This window comes from Drosophila rhopaloa, unplaced genomic scaffold, assembly GCF_018152115.1.
Source record: "Drosophila rhopaloa isolate 14029-0021.01 unplaced genomic scaffold, ASM1815211v1 contig_2, whole genome shotgun sequence".
Classification (NCBI taxonomy): Eukaryota; Metazoa; Arthropoda; class Insecta; order Diptera; family Drosophilidae; genus Drosophila; species Drosophila rhopaloa.
The window spans coordinates 8892452-8910220 of record NW_025335083.1 but is presented as its reverse complement, the minus strand read 5'-3'; the positions used below and the strand labels follow the sequence as shown (position 1 = coordinate 8910220).

Genomic DNA, 17769 nt, shown 5'->3' with positions numbered 1-17769 from the left:
AATAAATTTGCTCTGGCCAATAAAAATAAAAACTTAAATATACACAAACAGTGGTTTTTAATAGGCTGATACACCATCCAACTTCACAGAAATGTGTTTGAACGCGACTTTTATCACACTCTGGATTTATTAAGAAATAAAATATATTATAAGTTATTTATTAGTCACAAGTGTATTTTATTATTTGTATTTAAGACAAATTATTAAAAATTGAAATTTCTATTATAAATAATTTGGTTAATAATAATTCAGTGAATAGCGACCTAAAAAGCGACACCTATCTCTAACAGAGCGAACTTCCAGGTAGTGTTGGCTAACTCGCAGTTGGTTAATAAGCCGGGACACCCTCTTATCTTAGCCAATACACACTCCACACTTAGTGAGGACAGCCACTGCACTTATCGATAGTTCAGTGATGTTATCAGCCTTGCTGGTTTTAAAATATCAGAGATCTGGCAACTCTGTGATACTATCGCACCAACATCGATTTTTGTTCCATCTCTAACCGCGTCACTTTTCGATTTAAAATAATTGAAAACGTAAATTTGAGCATGCAAATCGAACCAAATTGTGATAAAAACTAGGAAACGCAGGCCAAAAAAGCAGTTACAGAGGTAGTCACTTAACCAGCATTCGAGAGCACCTGGAATTTTGAGATCGCAAGAAGCCGCCTTCGCCGGTTCAAAAAAAAAGAGACGCCGAGTTTCGCAGCGCGCACTCCGCATTCCATTGGTGGATAATTCCGCGAAATACCAGCAGGCACAGGCAGGATGAGCAAGGACATCTACTACTCGGACAAGTACTACGACGAGCAGTTCGAGTACAGGTGAGTGGTGCCCACAAGCCGATAAGTGGATGATGTGAAGCAACTGTAAAAACCTCCCTTTCCCCAGACATGTGGTTTTGCCGAAGGAGCTGGTGAAAATGGTGCCCAAGACGCATCTGATGACGGAGGCCGAGTGGCGGTCCATTGGTGTGCAGCAGTCGCGCGGATGGATCCACTACATGATCCACAAACCAGAGCCCCACATCCTGCTCTTTCGGCGCCCCAAAACGGATTAGCCGGTAGCAACAACAACTGCAGCAGGGGCCCTCGCCGATTCACATACCCCTAAACTCCCAATGTAGCCTGTAGCACATACCTATATATCCGGCAGCTGCTGCCGATATTCTGTATTGGCGGTGGTGGTGGTTGCTGCGGAATAACCAACTGTTGCACAAACATCCACAACAACATCATCATCATCATAGGTACTCATGCACGAATCACCTAGAAACTACTTTTTGTGCTGTGTGCTTCGTAATACACATTTTAAATATGTTTTCCCCGCTATAAACTGTCCTTACCTCCTACCTATAAATGTAGCACCTAGAGCTAATGCTAAGTTTGCCATTTTCACACACCTTAGTCCTGGGGAATGGGAGTATTCCATATTCATTCCTCGTTCTCACGCGCATTTTACCATATTTTATGTTGCCATTTCGAAACGGAAGCGAAAGAAGATTTTGCTCACTTTTTATAAGCTTAAATGAAATCTGATTTGTGATCTTGAAATTCTTAATCAATAATACATATGTTTACACATAATATAATGAACTTAAAATAAATATGTTTAATGTATGGAGAAGCTTGAGGCGTTGATTGCTTGAAGTTTTCCCAAATCGAAAAAGTCTTTTTTACTTAATAAGTTTTGGAGAAAGGTTATAGCTAAAAAGCAAAGAATGCGTCCAGGTCAAAGAGTAAAGTAAGTATGTTAAATATGGATTTATATTAAAATTTTAAGTAATTTTTATACGTTTGATTTTCAGACAATCAATGAATCCTGTCCATCTGATTGGAATTTGATATTTGGGCGTCGAGATAAAAATTGATATTGACGTATAGGTAAATATCAACTAATTAATTTTAACAATTTATTGAAAATGATTACCAAAAGTGGTTAACCACTGTAAAAATTATTCTAAAAGTAAAGACAATATTTTATAAACCCATGGTTTTAGGTACAAAGAAACATGCTAAACTAAATATTATTAGGCGACATAAAGAATGTACTTTTATTGAATATGATTTTCCAAACCAAATTGATTACTGATGCTCCATGAACGTGTTGCATATATATTAATATTTGTACTACAAGTAACAGCTCTACTCGTGGAAGTTTTACTGTATTTTGAAACTATGAAATTATATTTCAATCCAAAATGGCTAGAGCTGGTTCCAACTCGATCGTTTCTTGAGCCCCCTCGGACGGCTCATCCTCATTACGAGGCACTTTCCGAATTAACTTGGGTCCACCAACACCGACGAGTATCTAATTATTTAGTTATTTATATACCACAACATAGCAACACACCGTGTGTGCAATTTCCAACCTCAACACTCTGTACTGGTGTGTGATTTTTGAAATTTCCAGTGTCAAAAATGAAGATCGACAGTTCCGGTCCGAATGTGTGTGTTGTGCCCATGGGCAGCACCTCACCTCTCCACATGAGAAAGCGGTGACCCATGCATCCGAAGGGGCAAAGCCGGTGTGTTGGGGAGATCGCATCCCCGAGTGCCGCGCTTAGGGACTACGGGACTACTAATCGCTGTCAACTGTGGCCCGCCACTTAGCAGCATCCCATCCTCCGGCCTGCTCTTCCGCAGTTGGAGCATACCACGCTCATTTCCCACCAGCATGGAACTGGAACTGGCCCCCAAGGCAAATCGAATTGAAGCAGATCAAAGGCAGCTGCAGCTGTGATGATGCTGCTGATTTTTATTGCTTTATTTCTACTGCTGATATTTATTATGGTACGAATATGAAACCGGAAACGCTCGACCAACATTTTCGGTCAGCCTAGGACTCTGTTCCACTTTCTTGTCGGCTCCCTTAAATTCCTGGCCTTTGTATTCCGGACACACTCAATCAGGTTCAAGTAGTCCATAGTTCTGGCCATTGTTCGCGGGTTTTTTCGGGGTGGTTTGTGGCGATCTTTAACAATATGAGGTGTAATCATTTCTGGAATTGGGTATTGCACAAACTTGACCCACTTTTAGGGCGTACTCGTTGTGACATAATAATAAACCAGATCTAAACCGAATCTTGCTTTCTTTTATAATATAGTACAGAGGACAGCCTTGAGCAGCCAGAGAATGCCCTGATTGCTATTAGCCACAATGCAAGGATGATCAGTGCGGTTCGCGTACAATGGAGCCACTAATGGGAAGGAAGTAATCGAAAGTAGATGGCAAGATGCTGAACCAACATAATTAGTTCCTTTCACTGCACTCCTCGCAGCAAGGGAAAGCGAAACAAGGCGCGACAAATTACGCGGCCAACGCTGCGTATGCGTTACGTGAAATGCGATGAGCTGAGAGCAGCGCAGTCGGCAGCGACGGCGACATCGGCAGCGGCTTTTGATGAATGAAAGTCAACCCCCCAAACACACACACACCCGCAACACAGATGCCAACGTCAACGTCGCTGCCGCCAAGCAATTTGCGCGGTAGCTGGCTATATTTCGAATTTGATTTCGATTTAGTTTCTAGTACTGTTTTACAAACCGACGAGTCAGGTTCTACTGCCCGCTGCAAGCAGAGCCGACCAGACCAGATCGGAACCGCAATCGGAATCGGTGTGTGGGATCACTGCCTGATCACTAGTCAGTTGCCATTTCGCCGCGTGCTCGGGACAACGCGCTCCTCCGATCCTCACCCAGTCGATTCGGGCTCGTGCCTGAAGGGTTCTTAAATACGCCGGGAGTTATACTCAGCCTGCGGCACTTGTGAATGCTTTTGATTGTAAGTGCTCGGACGATTGCTACGGCAGATGAAAACCATTAAAATTTGCATACGCAGTTGTTAAGAAAACAGATATCAACAGACATTTTAATTGACTCTAAAAGACAATGTAATTCTTATTGCATCCTGTGCAATATATTGCATCCTGTGTTTAAAAAATTATATTGTGTATTCTACAAAGGACGCAAAGGCTTAAATATGTGGCACTATTCTCAATATTTATTTGTTTCCAAGTGAGTGTCCCTTGTAGAGAGGGAACAACCAGCCCAAATTTTGCAGCTGATATGCTGCCCTGTAAAATCATTTTTAATAGGATTTCTAGGAATCTTGATATTCTATAATTAATTTTTTTCAAATTTTTTCAAATAACATTTGTTTTTTGTAATATTTTTGTTCTATCAAACCATTAATAAGATGTGAATTAATATTATGTGTCACGATTTGATACATTGGAAGTGAGTTGACAGAAATACGAAATCGAACTTAATGTATTTACCTAAATTATAAATTAGCATCAGAAAAATACGATGTTGGGCAATTATAGTATTGATTTCTTACAAAATGAAACACCTTATGTTTTCAATATTCTTCAAAAGGGATACAAAGCAGTCGGCTTCCCATATTCTCTCATTTATTTACTTGTAATCTCATCGATTTACTCTTCTTGAGAGCCAAGGGAAAAGCGTGAATAATTTCCGATTTCTAATGCTGATAAGATACTGAACAACCGTTTGAATAACCTTGGTAGAACACCCACCCATTTTTGCATAGACGGAGGCTTGTCAGACAGTTTACGCTTTATGCATGTTTTGCTTTCTTTTTAATTATTTTTATTTATAGCGCACAAAGCACGATGCACCGAAATAGTTTTATCTTCTCTCTTGCTGTTATAATGAGAAAATGAGGGAATAGTGTGACTTGTAAACATATAATTCCTAAGGGGATAAGTAAATAAACAAAAATATTTGCCAAATTGTAAAATCTTTCCTCGCGCATTGGCAACATTTTCTCACCTAAATAAAATATGTTTAAATGACGGGCGCGTGGAAAAATGTTCGAAAAAACCCCAATAAATGGCCGTTCTTATCGAGAATGAATCAGTTTGATCTTAAATCTTATTTATGAATATCTGGAATTGTACCCACGTGCTCATCGCCCTTTAAATCCGAGTTTCTGATAAGGTGAAACTTGATGGAAAAGCTGGGCTGTCGTTTTGAGATAGACAGACATACAGTCTATAGATTAAGGCGACAAAGGCCGTCGGATGACTCGAGATTATAGCGTCATGCATATTTATGCATGATTTCATACCCATTCCTAATCATCTAACACAAATTAAAGGCTAGACCTCAAATAAATATATTGATTTCGCTATTGAGAGTTTTTTACTTTATATAAAATTATTTCCTCATTTCATAAACACCTTATTTTAAAGAAATACCTTTTTTTTTAAACAGTGTCTATATTAACGTTGTTGAAAAATAGAATACAAAAAAATGTATTACAATTTTGTAATGTCGGAGCTGTGAACAGACAGATTGTCTGCAATTCAGTGGCAGTTTCAGTTTTAAACATTGAATTATTGGTATATCTTTGATGTCTCGCCATCATCATCCCATAAATAAAATTATTTTTAAATCGTATTTTAAAATCAAAATGTTTTTTTACGTGCACTTTTAAACTTCCATGGCTTTAAATATGAAGTTTAGTTATTACATTTTTCAATGGAAATGCAAATAAATCCATAAAGGTAATTGTTGTTTTAACATCAATCTAATAAATGGTGATAATAACTTTAATAGCACTAACACATTAACAATTTTCAGTTAGGTTCAGATCAGCTTAAACTGGTTCTGCTCAGGCGCGTTATTAACAAATTTCCTCACATCGAAGACAAGTGGGTGGGTCAACCTTCTACCCCTCGTACATCCCCTTTGTCTGATCCAACCCCCGCGAAATGCAAATCAATTTGCATTGACAATGAATTTGCTGGTCCTCGAACATGGGCTCTGAGTTCAGTTTGCATTGCATTAATTAGCTGGGTAGTAAAAGTATTCCTATGTTATATAAGGCATAGTCTAGCGCGTTAATTAGTATGCATCTCTGGATATATATTTGTGTTTGACTATCAACAATAATAAACTTGTTCAGCATTTGTGATCATGTAAACTGTCTGCCAATCAAATATGGCAAAGAGATGACTCCGATAAATACCTAGAAAATATTTTTTAAATGAAAAATATTTCTTATTCAAACCTCTGGGAAATATAGGTCTAGTTAACCATCAATTAGAGCTTTGGGTCTCGCTAATCAAGACAAGTTCAAGTTCACCCTCGATCACGTTGGCGTGAGTGCTAAATTGGGTTTTAGGTTACCAGTTAATTGTGATGATTTGTCCAACGACGGGCTGACTTCCGTTTGGTGTGTAACCCATCCTTTTGTCAATGAACTTGAATTATTCTACCGTCCGCTGATCAATGAAACTTCCTGCATATGTTGCAATTGATATTCAATGGCATCTGCGACACAATTTTAACAAACTACACATATTTACAGGGAATGCAATTTGTGCCTACGGCTGTTTGTAAACAAATTCATTCACGGCCAAGTTCAAAATAGAAAAATATGAACAAATAACTGCATACATAAATAAGTGTATACCAAGACAATTCAATTAAATTCGAACGCGGCTTAGTAAATAAATTAATTTAGTTGATCACGAGTGCAGCTGCATTCCAAGTGCACTCTAGTTCCGTTTTATTTATTAAATTGATTTCTTATCTGTGAAGAGTACATCCCACCTTTAAACAGAAGCGACAAACTTAAACGTTTCGCAAATTAAACAATTGAGATAAACACCCCTTAGTTTTGAATGCTTTTACGTGGCTCACTGGACTCTCTAAATAGCCCACTAAGTAGTATCCATATCAATGGAAAACCCACCCAACTCAGCCACCTGTTCTCCCGATATCACCCAACAAAACGACCTGGGCACATGCTAATCATCCACTCAGAAACGGTTTCAGTTTCTGTTCTGTAGTTACATCAATTAGGCGAACCGCACATACCGACCACGGACCGAACCGAGATCGTCGGACACATAATGGCATTATCATCGCGTCGGCCTCCCAAAGGGTGTGGAGCACCCAGACAATTGTGATCGGTGATCTCATTGCTGAGGGTGAAATGCTGCAAGACCTGAAGCGTAGCCGAACCGAACCGAAAGATACTCTTCATAGTTGTAAACTGTCTTTAAAATAAATGTGCCAATGTATTTTTGAGGTCAGAGCTAAGTACATATCTTAAGATGTGTGTGGCACAAAGGTAATCTTATCTTAAATCAGACGGTGATACATCTTCTAGAATTTTCATATAAAACTTAGTTTAAAACAGATGTATGGATTGTCAATCAATTATAACCATTTTATAATCAGTTTTTTACATTTTGTTCACCTATTTTATATATATCAATGCTAACAAAAGAAGTAATACTTTTATTTATATCTATTTGTAAGGGAACCCTTTAATATTTTTGACTCACATCATAGCCTAAAATTAAATCAACAAAAACCTATTAAAGAACCTTATTGTTAAAAAAAAATCAAAATTTTTATATTTAGCAAATTTAGTTGAACACAACATGAGAGATATAAATGCGGAAATATTGCTGTTAAAAAACATGTTACGTAACCATCTTATGAAATTGTACTTATTGTTTGACCTAACCCCTAGACCCTTATTCCATTAAATCTAACTTATAGATCATTCTCCCACTTGTTTGTCACCTCATTACTTTATCTTTACTACCCGAAGTGTTTGCTGGGATCTCATCTCATTGTCTCCTCGTCAATTGTTATACAATTGGCAACACAATTTCAAAGTGCAAAGATTTCTTGATTAATCCATAACAGTCCCAGACTCGTGTCCCAATTGAGAGGATATAGTGATGAACATGATGCAAACGGTGTCAATTTGAGCCAGTTTTTAAAGTCAGACTATCAGATCTGCCTAGATCTTCGATAACCGTCGGCTTGCATATTGCCCTTGCATCCACTCAAGACATCGAATTTGTTTTCATTATTCGATCGTTTATGTAAATTTATTAGTTTGACACGTTTCGCAGCCACAAGGTTTCGATTAATTGAGCTGCATTCTTCTAGGAATTTGTTGCTGTTTATCTCTTGTTGTTTATTGTTTTTAGCAAATTTGTGCATAATGGGAAAAAGTGTCAGTGCTAAATGAGTGCTAATAGCAAGCGATAACTTCTTAATTGCTCTGCAATGTTTGAGTTTCGTTTGTTAGGATTACCGGCATCAAGCTCTCGCTTCCGCTCTTTTTTCTAGAAAAGTGTTCTGTAAAATATTCCGAAATAAATCCATCTCTGAACAACATCCGTCCGGCTTCGTGTCAAAAGTAACACCCCTCGAAAGGTTGCGGGGTGAGCATAAATCACAAAGGCCCAGCTGCCCGACTTGACTCGTTTTGGGGTTGTAAATATCTGCTTTGTGCGAAAGCTCAGTACTCGATCGCTGGTCGCCCGGTGAGGAGGAAACGCTACTGCCTGACCCCTTGAATCATCTGTTCAGCAGCAGGAACTCGTTTTTCACTGGGATATTACGAGTGCATAGAATACTTGAAATAATAAGCATAGAACTTTTACTGGGTCCAGGTACGGTTCCATCTCTTCTGTTAATAACTAAATTAATTTGGTGAAGATCAGAATTTTTTGTTTCCATTTATGATATATTTATAGAGGAAATAAAACAAATATTGATAAAAATGTAATATACATAGCTCCAAAGAACAATTAAAAGAACTTAAACTGTCTAATGAGCTTACAATTCAGCTATCTAATTTCCTTTAAAAATGAATGTATAAAAATGAAAAATGTATTAAAGTATTTATTTATTTTCAGGAGATCTTTTACTTCATAACCTGATATTTTAGAGGCATAGGATCGGCTTGGGCGACGCATCGACTGGCAATCGCACGCAAAAGTGCGTCAGGAGGGTTTCCAGTTGGACCCAGGGTTGTCCAGACCCTAAGCTAATCCAAAGACCGTCACCATGACGCGACCCAAGCAGGATGGCGGCAAGTTCAAGTCTTTCATGCAGGAGAACGTCCTCACCATGGCCACCGTTATCGGTGTGTTCGTGGGAGGACTCATCGGCTTTATCATCAAGAATAGCACGGGCGAGTGGTCCAAAAGGGAGATCATGTACATATCCTTTCCCGGCGAGATTTTCTTGCGGTGAGTAATAATACCTATCTAAAGAAAACTTTCGGATGATCTCAAGAAACATATAATTTTATCAATGAAAACTATCAACATATAACTTCTGGTCATGGTTTCTACAGTCTATAGATGCTATAGAATTATACACACTATCGGTAATAAATAATAAATACATTTTTCAGAATGCTGAAATGTTTGATTGTCCCACTTCTGGTGTCATCAATCACCAGCGCTATTGGAGGCCTCGATTTAAGCATGTCCAGCAAGATTGCTACCCGGTAAGTTCGTGAAATCGATGTCAATGAGCCTAAATAAAATATCATTATTATACTCGATCCCATTAGAGCCATTACGTACTACTTTGTGACCACCATATCGGCCGTCATTCTGGGAATCTGTCTGGTCACCACACTGCGTCCCGGCCAGGGAGCCAAGATCGTGGAGACCCAGACGGAGAGTATCGATAAGGCCTCTAAGGTGCTCACTCCAGACACGCTGATGGATCTGGTGCGGTGAGTGATGATCCGCCGATAACCCAACCTCCAATATGACTCATTTTATTTCTTCCAATAGCAATATGTTCACGGACAACATCATTCAGTCCACCATGTTCCAGGTAAGTCTCCCATCGTAAGTCGCGCATCGGTCATACGCACTGTTGTACACGGTAGAAATTATTCAATTCTTTGCGGCTTAGTGAGATTTTGATTGAAACAAAGCGCGACACATAATCAAAACTGACATGATAGGGATACCACAATTTCAATTACAACCCAGATTCAAGTAGGGGGATTTCACACAAGTGTTCGCGGTGTGAGTGAGTGCCAGTGCTTAAATTTCAATTATCGCATGTACGGCGAGATAGACAGACTGCGAATCTGACTGGAGAGAGTGAGAGGGAAGCGGTCGTATCAACACGGTTTAGGAGGCCCCAGACGCAAATTGAATCAAAGTACTTGGCTTTCGCTATGGCAGATATGTGGACATTGTACCTCCATAATTATATGCACATACGTGTGTCTGTTGATGTAGGTAGGCAACCAAATGAATATTCATGCGCCCAATTAGATTATTGTCGACTCAATGAGGGAAAATAACAGACCAAACTAATTTTCCCTTATCCAGATGCAACCTTTTCATGAATCAAACATGGAATTCAAAATGGCTGTGGTAGTTATTAAATGTTTTTGAAACCTATTGTTATTTTCAAAAAATTTATACAGTTTATAATCCAATTAAATGATGTAAATCTCCTTTCACAGGCTAAAAGTCATTTTAATAATTTAATTTGAATTTTTGTAGACTTATTAAACTATCTAGGATTGGCATGGTCATAAATTCATAATAAAATTAATCCCATTTGTTGCATTTTGTACTCCAAAATTAATTATTATCTTTCTTCACCTGTTCCTTTTAGCACCGCACTGAGATCTATGAGAACACTAGCATTAGCCCAGCACGTAAGTTGTTGTATCCCCAACAAAAACTTATTGCGAAACTCAATCCTATATTTGCTTTCATAGAACCCATGGAAAACTGGGAGTTCAAGTCTGCTCAACGCGAGGGCTCCAATGTCTTGGGCCTTGTGATGTTCAGTGTGATCCTTGGAACCACCATTGGAAGGATGCGTGAGAAGGGACAGCTGCTGCAGGATTTCTTCACCACTCTGAGCGAGGCAATGATGACCATCACCTCTTGGGTTATCTGGTAAGTGAAGGTTTATTTTAAAAAAAAAGGTCAATATCTTGAGAACAATTTTATTAGGATTTCCCCTCTGGGCGTGGCCTTCCTGATAGCCGCTAAGATCATTGAGATGGACTCCATAGCGGCGACAATTCAATCGTTGGGATGGTATTTCATAACGGTCATGATAGGACTTTTCCTGCATGGTTTCGGTAAGTAATCAGAAAATTAAGTAAGAGCGATTTAGCCGAGTGGTTTGATTCACGATTTTGACGAATATTAATTAGCTATACAATTTGGGAGCTGTGATCGTAATACCTAAACAAAAGACTTAAGTAGCTGAGGAATTTTTCCATTTGCAGCAGGGTGACAAGTTGTAACCAAAGATGATTCGTATTTAGTGCTTTTCAATATGTTCAAATATGTTCTTTATATACATCAGTTTGAAATTGTTTTATACTATTTTCTGCATTCCGAAGATAACCTCCCAAAATGCTCTTTTTATCATATCTTATTATTCTCTTTTTAGGCACCATTGCTGTGATCTTCTTCTTGGGCACACGACGTCTTCCGTACCGCTACATTGCCAAACTTAGCCAGGTTTTGGCCACGGCTTTCGGAACAGGTTCCAGTTCGGCCACCATGCCACTGACCATCAAGTGCCTGGACAACATGGGCATCGATCCCCGTGTCACCCGCTTCGTCATCCCTGTGGGCGCCACCATAAACATGGACGGAACGGCCCTCTACGAGGCTGTGGCTGCCCTGTTCATTGCCCAGTACCGTGAGATGAGCTACTCCTTCGGCACCATCGTGGCCGTCAGCATAACGGCCACGGCAGCCTCGATCGGAGCAGCAGGAATCCCGCAGGCCGGACTCGTCACCATGGTCATGGTGCTGGACACTGTGGGCTTGGAGCCGAAGGATGTGTCCCTCATCATTGCCGTCGATTGGCTACTGTAAGTCTGCATATATAAATACAAAATATGTTATTTATAACTCCACGATTGATGGGTTTTCAGGGATCGCTTCCGCACCACCATCAATGTGATGTGTGATGCCCTGGGCACTATTTTGGTTAATCATCTGTCGAAGAACGATCTGGCCAGCGTGGATAGGGTAAGTAAGAGCCCCTTGGACTTTACTCTTTCTATATCCCATAGGGAGTTGATTCCCTTACTTTTTGTTTAAATTGTTCTATAACTTCCTTTCTTTTTGTCACCCAGCTGAATGCCGAGCCCCATGAGCTCCTCGAGCTGGGACCCAATGGCCACGAGATGAAGGAATGAAGGCAGTCTTCGCTTGGCGCCTATAACCGCAAGCGATGAGTGGACATGTCCCGGCTGTGGGCCTGTTTCCACATCCTCCCCAGCAACGATAGCGATAGCGATGACTACGACGACGACGACGAGGAGTTTTAAGATGCGTCGAAGGATAGGATCGGATCGAGGCTGGGGCGGAGTCATCATGTTTGTTTGCGGATTATTTAGGGTGACCAAGTCGCATCTAATTTCCAGATTGATCAATTTGAAGCAGCTCCTCCGGCAGAGGCTAGAGTTCTGCCAGAGTACAAGTACTAAGCCAGCAACGAATTTAAGTGACACATTCGTTTGTTTTTCCCAAAATTAATGATCAAAGAAAGCGAGAACAGAAATAAGATTTAAGATGAAAACAAAACAACATTTATCGTCTAAATTAGAGATACTTTCAAGGTGTAAATAATTTTTAAATATAATTATATTAAATTGAGTTCAAATTTGCATTACATTCTCCCATATGATTAGTATTAACAGCAAATCGAATCGAAGAGTTAAAATTAGTTCAATTCCAAGCAAACAATCCCAACTCCAAGCAATTGCATTTGATTAGGTCGCCAATTGTTGAGATTCGTATCTAGTATTTGTTATACATTATTCTACAACTTTTTGACATGGCAAAGCCAAACAAAACAACATAAAAAGACAAATTTAAAATAGAAAAAAGATTAATTAACACCCTAAAAAATAAAATACAATTCAATCGAATCAGAATTTCAAATGCCGTTACAAGTTCGTGTTCATAGTTGAGCTTTGTAAATACTTAATAGCTTAAGTATACATACATAAAACTTTATGGAAATATTTATATATTTAAAGCGTGGAAACCGAATTCTTGAATGACAATAATAGAGTGCTACAATCAGACATACAGTCAATTTATACAAGTAACAAATTATTTATTACATATTATTAAAATAAACATAAATTAGGTCACACCATTGCAAAAATCCACGAGAAAACGATAAGTACACAATAAAATCAGTAAAACAAATAAAATATTTAAATGTTTGCCATGCTTTCAGCCAAAAAGGAGAATTATTTAGGTTCCGAATCATCGAAATGTTTGTAGTTGTGCGTAGTCTAAATATATGTTTACTAATAAAACTTTATGAATATTAAACGAACTTATTTGGTGTTCTTATTGAAGGTATATTAAACCAAATTTTAACTATTTCGAGAACACACATTTTGATACCTATTAGAGATCTTATTATTTTTTGCTGATATAAATTTGAACAGTTTTCGCTGGTTTAAAGGGCATTGTACGATGGTTAAATAAACAAGTTCAAGCTCTGTCAAGCATCAAAATCTTTTCAATAAAGCTTTTCCTAGCTTACTCTGGCTTCAGCATAGGTGGCGCTTTTCGTAAATAAAATTAAGGCAAGAATAAAAGTATTAATTTGCCGAGTTTTGTGGGGACTTACCAGAAAGAAACAAACTTTAAAACAAACTTAAATAATAATAACTTAAATAATCTATATCTGTTTATGTATTTAGTTTGGTCGATTTTTTTGATTTAATCAAACTATTTATTGAAATAAGAGAAACGTCATATTTTTTTTTTTTTTTTTTTTTTTAGTTTATTGAACACGCCACACAAGGATGGACCTTGTTTTCGTGTATTGACTAATTATTTCTAAAGATCCCAAAAAAAAGCGGGTAATGGGTGCTCCATTCTTGAGCAAATCAGGTGTGGTCATAGCCGGTCAAAAGTTAATCAAGATGTGTTATTACAGAAGGCGACCGTGTCTGTCACGGCCGAGAATCCATAAGTCTGCCGGGTGTCGTCTGCGGAGACGCCGTCGACCCAGTGGTGTTGCAAGATGTCTTGCCAGACAGTTTGCATGTGTGAGCAAACGTTCCCGGTATCGACTTGAGGATTTGCAAATCGTTTCTGTTACCGTCGGCACTCCCGTGTCCTGGAACATAACTCGGTTTTCTACATAATGGTGCCACTTCACCCCTAGCGAACGTCATATTGAGACTTTTTGGTCAATCTGGTTTTTGGGTTTGACTGATTTTGCACAAAAAATTGTGTTATCTTCCGAAGATTTTATTCAGAGGTAATAGTTTTTGTTAGTTTAGAAATGTAAAAATAAGTTTCAGATTTAAAATAGGAAGTATCCTTTTTTTGGAAAACACTAAAGTTGAACAACGGTCAGCTTCACTTTCTCTTTAAAGTTTTCCCCCCTTTGATCTATTTATGGTCCCATCTGCGAGTACTTTTGTTTCTTTACCATTCTGAAACCCTTCTCCAAAAAGTAACTGCCCCTAAAAAAAAAAGAAACAAAAGGCCATAACAAAAAACAAAGCACCCGAAATATAAAATTGGGACCATCGAAAGGGGACACAATCCCAGCTGAGCAGGAAATGCAGGCTGGTTTTCCATACAAAAAAATATAATAAAACTAAATTAAATAAAATATAAACAAAGCACAAGTATATTTTGATGACTTTTTAACATTTCCTTTTCTCAACTGCACTTGCTACCTGCGTTGGCGGAGCGCATAAAGATTTATTGTCTTTTGCATAAGAAATATGCTTTATGTTATGTTTTTACACTCCTCCCACTTTATGCACTCTACACTTTATAAAACAGAATTCACAATTTCATTTTATTGACAGCAGAAAACATTTGAAAAACCAAAATTTTGGGAGAAAGCCTTTAATATTTAAATTTTGCAAGATACGCCCAAAATTCTCCGTGAGTTTATGGTCCAAACTATGCCCCAAGGCAGCAGCTAAGCCACTGTGGACTATCGTCAGCCATGCTTGAGAATGCTGTCATTAAGGAGCGACCCATCTATCAGGATGTCCAGCGGCTCACGGACGCCCAGCTGTCCACCATGTGCCAGAATCACCAGATCTTCCTGGGTCCGATAACGTCCGCCAATCGGCGTTTCGCGGAGCGCCATCTCCACGTAGCGATGATCGAGGCACGGGCCAAGTACCGGGCCCACCAGCAGTTCGCCGAGGAGTGCACCCTGCGGATCTCCAGCAGTTTCCAGCCAGTTCCTCCTCCCCAGCAGCACTATGGTATGATGAACGCCGTCCACCCACGACCGACTGTAGTCCCGCAGAATTACTGGCCATCTCCCGGTTCCTTCAAGATGCGTGGCCCACCGCCGCCCACCAGATTCTTCCAAAATCCTAAGGAACGACCGGATCCGGTTCTCGAGCCACGTCAGTACGTCGCTTGGCGGCAGCAGAACAAGTTGCGCAACCAAACGGCAACTGATTTTGGAACCAAAATCCTCGGCTTCAAGATGCCCTTCTCCCTGGATGCTGCCAGGGATCTAAGCTCGAGGATAAGCAGCACCATTAAGCGATTTCAGGGCGGAGGTGAGGAATTCCAGCAGGAATCTGCCAAGCCAGAGCAGGATAAAAACGAGATGGCCGACCATCAAGAGAAGTACGAACAAAGATTGCAAGTCAAGTGTCATAATAAATATCACGATAGGTACCAAGATGCAAATCAGGCGAAATATCGAAATGCATATCAAGAGGATTATCAAGGGGAGTACGAAGAGCAGTCCGAAACAGAAAGTGAAAAGGAAGGGTCCCCAAAGGACCTTGAACATCCTTACGACGTGGATATGGAACGCGACACACTCTCCGATGATTCAGAGGACGATGGGGAGCAGCAGGAGAATGAGAAACAGACCAACCCCCGTTCCTTTTCCCATGACCTTCTGGAACTGAAGAATCTGTTCAACGGGGCGGATGCGGAACCTCAGAGCGAACTGGGCGACTACAAGAGTTTCATCAGCCTGGCCAGCGTTTACCACGAGTTCACCAACCCAGAGCCAATGGAGCGAAAAGAGAAATCTGTGGACAAGGAGCCCCTTTTCCGCTGGTGGTGGCTGCGGAGGGCGTCGGCGGGGGACGAGCGGATTCCCGAGGAGGAGCGCACCACCGAACAGGATCTGATGCAGGAGCGCGAGCTGAAGACCATCAACTACCTCAGCGAGGCTCATTCGCGGGTGGACGATGGGATGCTGGAGCTGATGGGCAGGGTGGAACTGCGCGACGACAGCGATGAGGAGGGGGCGGTGGAGGGCGGACCGAGATCCCGATCCTGTGCTGGTTTCTGCCGCCACATCTTCCACCTGCTCTGCTGCGATCGTCATGGAAAACTCGATGCGGACAAGCTACGCTGCAGCTTTTTCTGCTGCTGCATGGCCTTCGGCATTTACGTCGCCTTCAAAATGATGCGGTAGTTGCACAAATGCGGCTTAAACTGGGGCCAGTTAGTCACTATATTTGATATGTCCATATTGTCCATAGGAAAATTATGCTTATCTCAGTTGAGAAAAGGATGCGCGTTGAATTTCAAGTTGTGTATCACAGACTTTTGTAATCAGCTTTCTTTGTTTTCTTACGTTGAGATACGCACTGTGTGTTCATAATATAAATAATGTGCAATAAACGGACTAAGTAGAGTTTATTCGATAAATATTATGTATTTGTTGTATGGGATATTTAATTTCCTTTCGATCCATTCAATGATTCAATATTTCTTCCATATTCTAAGTTCACTGCCCTAGTCAATAACTAGGACATGTTGTGACGTAGAACTACATCTATAGTTCCATTTGTAAGCAGATGGCCCTTTCTAAAGAACGAGAAAATACGTGTCCTTGTGCGCCACGTGTTTTCATCTAAGCCAAGTCGTCGTTCCCAATTCCCATTTTCAAGTTACAACGGAAATGAAACTGTAATTATATTTATGACAGCCTCAGTCGTATTTAAGAGCCAAGCTGTTCCTTGAAGAAGACCTCCCAAATAGGAATGAATAAAATTAAGCTCTTTAATATGCTGTCCTTCCACTTTCTATTAAAAAACAAATGTGTTAAATACACGAGTGTTTGCTAGGCAAAGCACTCCGAAAATAAAGTTTATAGCATGCTTTTTAATGCAAGAAGAAAATAAAAAACGATGTAATCTTCTAAAAACCAATTTGTTAAAGTTATTTTAAATTGAGAAATTATTTTAATATATAAAAAAAAGTTTCGTACTTTTTGGGTACCGAAAGTATAGTGATTTTCTAATGTAAATGTAAAGCAATTTGTTCAGCCCAGTTGCAGGTGAGGAAATCTCATTGCTTTTGCAGCGAGGCGCAAACTTAATGACTTTCGGCCATTTGCCAGGCTGAAATCTCCTTTCTAGACCCCGTTCCCGTTGCAGTTTCCGTTTAAGCCAGCTCCGGGATGCCATTTGCTGGCGGAGAGTGGCTATAAATCTTCTTAAATGTCGCAAATCAACACAGCAGGTCACCTTTATCTAGCCCAATCTCAGTGCCAACTGCAATATCTAATTTACACAGGTAAATGCTGACGGTCATCCCCCTCTAATTCTGCCCTAATTCTGCCCTAATTCTTGTCCTTCTTCTGGAACGTGATTCAGTGTAAATGTCAAGCCTACACAGAAGAATATTTCACTTAATTATAACCTCATTGAAATGTTTTTTATTTTTTGGGAAGATTTATTTTCGAAATTAATTCGCCATAAATAAATAAGGGACATAAACCACAAACCGAGACACTCATCTTTGGCGCTCAACTAAGCAAACCAAATGTAATCAATGCAATTGGCGTGACCGAAAACTCAAGCGAGGGAAAGACATAAATAAAAGTTTGGCCATAAAACCACAAAGAGACATAAAATGGGCATAACAAATTTAAATGGCATAAACAATTGGCAACAAAGTAACCTCCCCAAACAGCCCCACCCGCTCTTCAAACCGA

General features: G+C 39.8%; 3 protein-coding genes across 3 annotated transcripts; all 3 read left to right on the top strand.

Moving 5' to 3' along the window:
• The first annotated feature begins 483 nt into the window (after positions 1-483).
• On the top strand, positions 484-1670 carry LOC108044883 (cyclin-dependent kinases regulatory subunit). Its single transcript, XM_017124043.2, has 2 exons — positions 484-826; positions 894-1670. The coding sequence occupies exons 1-2, from the start codon at positions 771-773 to the stop codon at positions 1060-1062; spliced, it is 225 nt and encodes a 74-aa protein (XP_016979532.1). The 5' UTR covers positions 484-770; the 3' UTR covers positions 1063-1670.
• A 1878-nt stretch (positions 1671-3548) lies between these two features.
• On the top strand, positions 3549-13146 carry LOC108044899 (excitatory amino acid transporter 1). The gene is made up of 11 exons (XM_017124059.1): positions 3549-3784; positions 8700-9035; positions 9203-9298; positions 9365-9532; positions 9594-9636; positions 10438-10480; positions 10544-10727; positions 10785-10915; positions 11233-11662; positions 11726-11822; positions 11930-13146. The coding sequence occupies exons 2-11, from the start codon at positions 8851-8853 to the stop codon at positions 11990-11992; spliced, it is 1440 nt and encodes a 479-aa protein (XP_016979548.1). The 5' UTR covers positions 3549-3784; positions 8700-8850; the 3' UTR covers positions 11993-13146.
• Positions 13147-14665: 1519 nt separating this feature from the next.
• Positions 14666-16478, top strand: LOC108044884. Its single transcript, XM_017124044.1, has 2 exons — positions 14666-15434; positions 15483-16478. The coding sequence occupies exons 1-2, from the start codon at positions 14791-14793 to the stop codon at positions 16240-16242; spliced, it is 1404 nt and encodes a 467-aa protein (XP_016979533.1). The 5' UTR covers positions 14666-14790; the 3' UTR covers positions 16243-16478.
• Positions 16479-17769: the final 1291 nt, after the last annotated feature.